The sequence below is a fragment of the Laetiporus sulphureus genome (assembly GCF_001632365.1).
Source record: "Laetiporus sulphureus 93-53 unplaced genomic scaffold LAESUscaffold_277, whole genome shotgun sequence".
Taxonomy (NCBI): Eukaryota; Fungi; Basidiomycota; class Agaricomycetes; order Polyporales; family Laetiporaceae; genus Laetiporus; species Laetiporus sulphureus.
In genome coordinates, this window is record NW_024468786.1 from 1 (window position 1) to 2,021 (window position 2,021).

General features: G+C 53.0%; 1 protein-coding gene across 1 annotated transcript; it reads left to right on the top strand.

The window, feature by feature from the left end:
* Positions 1 to 1,605: 1,605 nt before the first annotated feature.
* Positions 1,606 to 1,976, top strand: LAESUDRAFT_765527 (uncharacterized protein; the record flags this gene model as incomplete). The annotated part of the gene is made up of 2 exons (XM_040913710.1): positions 1,606 to 1,729; positions 1,792 to 1,976. The coding sequence occupies 2 exons, from the start codon at positions 1,606 to 1,608 to the stop codon at positions 1,974 to 1,976; spliced, it is 309 nt and encodes a 102-aa protein (XP_040757184.1).
* Between the last annotated feature and the right edge of the window lie 45 nt (positions 1,977 to 2,021).

The window sequence follows — 2,021 nt, forward strand, 5'->3', positions numbered from 1 at the left end:
GCTGCCCATGCAGCTGCTGCAGCATTGCAGACCGTAACATGTGCAACGCAGAACCGTATGGTCCGTTAGCAGTCTCGAGCACCTCATTGATGGCTTGAGAAAACCAGCACTGCTCTGCTTGTAAGCGCTTGGAGATATCAAGTGCCTGCTTGCTGTTCCGCGGATACTCCATCCCTCTTCGGTACAGATCCGTACAATCGCGGGTGCGCAGGTCGATTTGCAAGTCAAGGAGGAAGAGCTTCCCGTAATCCTTTGTTTCCTCGTCGACATGGGCAGCAGCACCGCCGTCCCATTCTCCGTGCGCTGGAGGCGACTTCAGCCTGTCATCCATGACCGAGTGTGCCGGAGAACACAGTGATTCATTTCGCAACGTGACCCCACACTGCTTTGTGGCGAATGCGCCTTTCTGCACAGAAGGGCCTTCTTCCGTTGACGAGCTTCTGCGACATTCGTCATGGCTAGGCCCTGAAGCAGGAAGTTTACTCGACTGTCATCATCATCTCATTACATCAATCCTCGATCATCACTAGTACAAAGTCATCGCACCTTAGGCTCCGGCATGGACCGATCCTGTGCTTTGTGTTCTCAGTAGGTGGTATAGTCAACGGGCACCCCACCGCATTGATTCGATATACAGTGGCATAGGAATCCTTGTTTTGACATGCAGTCAACGATAAAGATCGACAGAGGGCATCCTAGAAGGCAATTTTTTCGACAGACCCTTATATAAGTGCGGCAGCGATCCGCGCGTCAGCACGAGAACATTGGCAATGTAATACTATACATTTACATACCATCTAGTCCGACAACCCTAAGCCAACACCCGTGAGTTCGGTTAAACTGGCCCCTGTTGTCCCCCGAATTGACATCCATCCTTCCTTCCATCAGAGAAGGCAGTTTCTTGCATCATCTGCTGTGATACCAGATGCATATGATTGGAGCGATCGCGGACATTCTGAATCATTTACATGCATGCTAAGAAAGAGGCCATTGAAGCAATGCCCGTACAACCAAATCCACTTATGCAGCCCCTACCTCGTCATTATTCTGCGAACAGCGCCTCTTTCCAACGCAAATTGTCACAGAGATTATAGCCACCACGACCGATGGGAGTGACTTCTCCGCTCGGCTTTGGAGTTATTGTTAAGGAACTGAGTGGGACCGCCGTACTGATATGAAGAGGTGTGGTCTGCGGACCGAACGCGTGAAGAGTGGGCAAAGACGGTGGCGTAATCAATCGTTCCAAAGCTAAAACGAACACGCATGGAATGAGGGAGATAGTGGCGCTAGATGCGGTAGCTACGGTGAGAAGGAGGCATGACTGAGTGATAGCTAGCGATGCGTAGCCTCGCGTGGGCGGCCAGGATAATGGAAACAACGACGGCCAAGGAGCGACAGACAATAGACATCAGAGAGCAGAAGTGCAGGCATGACGAGTAGCCAGACCTGACGGTGGTGAAAACTGTGGGCGTGAACAATTAGTGTCGACAATGTGAGGATAGCAGTCAGCCTACCTCACGGTGAGCGTACACGATGAGCGGAGATGAGGAGCCGCTACTCTGAATCACCAAAGATGCAAGCGAGGGACAATGGGCGTAGATAGCGATGCGTGTTGGTGATCTGGAAGGCTTGGAGGGCCGGGCTGCGGTGCTCAGTGTTCAAGTTGTTTTCGGGAAAGGATGGACGGACGTACTCATGCCTGTAAACCCCCTCACGGCTGACTTGTGCGGTGAGTCCTGGCTGTGTCGGGGCTCATGAGCATTGTATGGTGAGTGGCATCGGTGATTGCAGTGCTCGCTGCCTTCTCACTCATTGGAGGGACGGCGGACGACGTCTGCGCGTCGTACGGCGTGTGGCTGTCTCCGGACGTTGATCGTGCTTGCTGTCTCACTCGTTTGAGGGGCGACGGGCAGAGGCGTCCGCGCGTCGTTATTCAACCATCTCAGTTATCCGATCTCAGTTATTCGACCATCTAATGCGGTTCCCTCAGCCTCCGCTTGCTGACATCGCATGTCCCAACC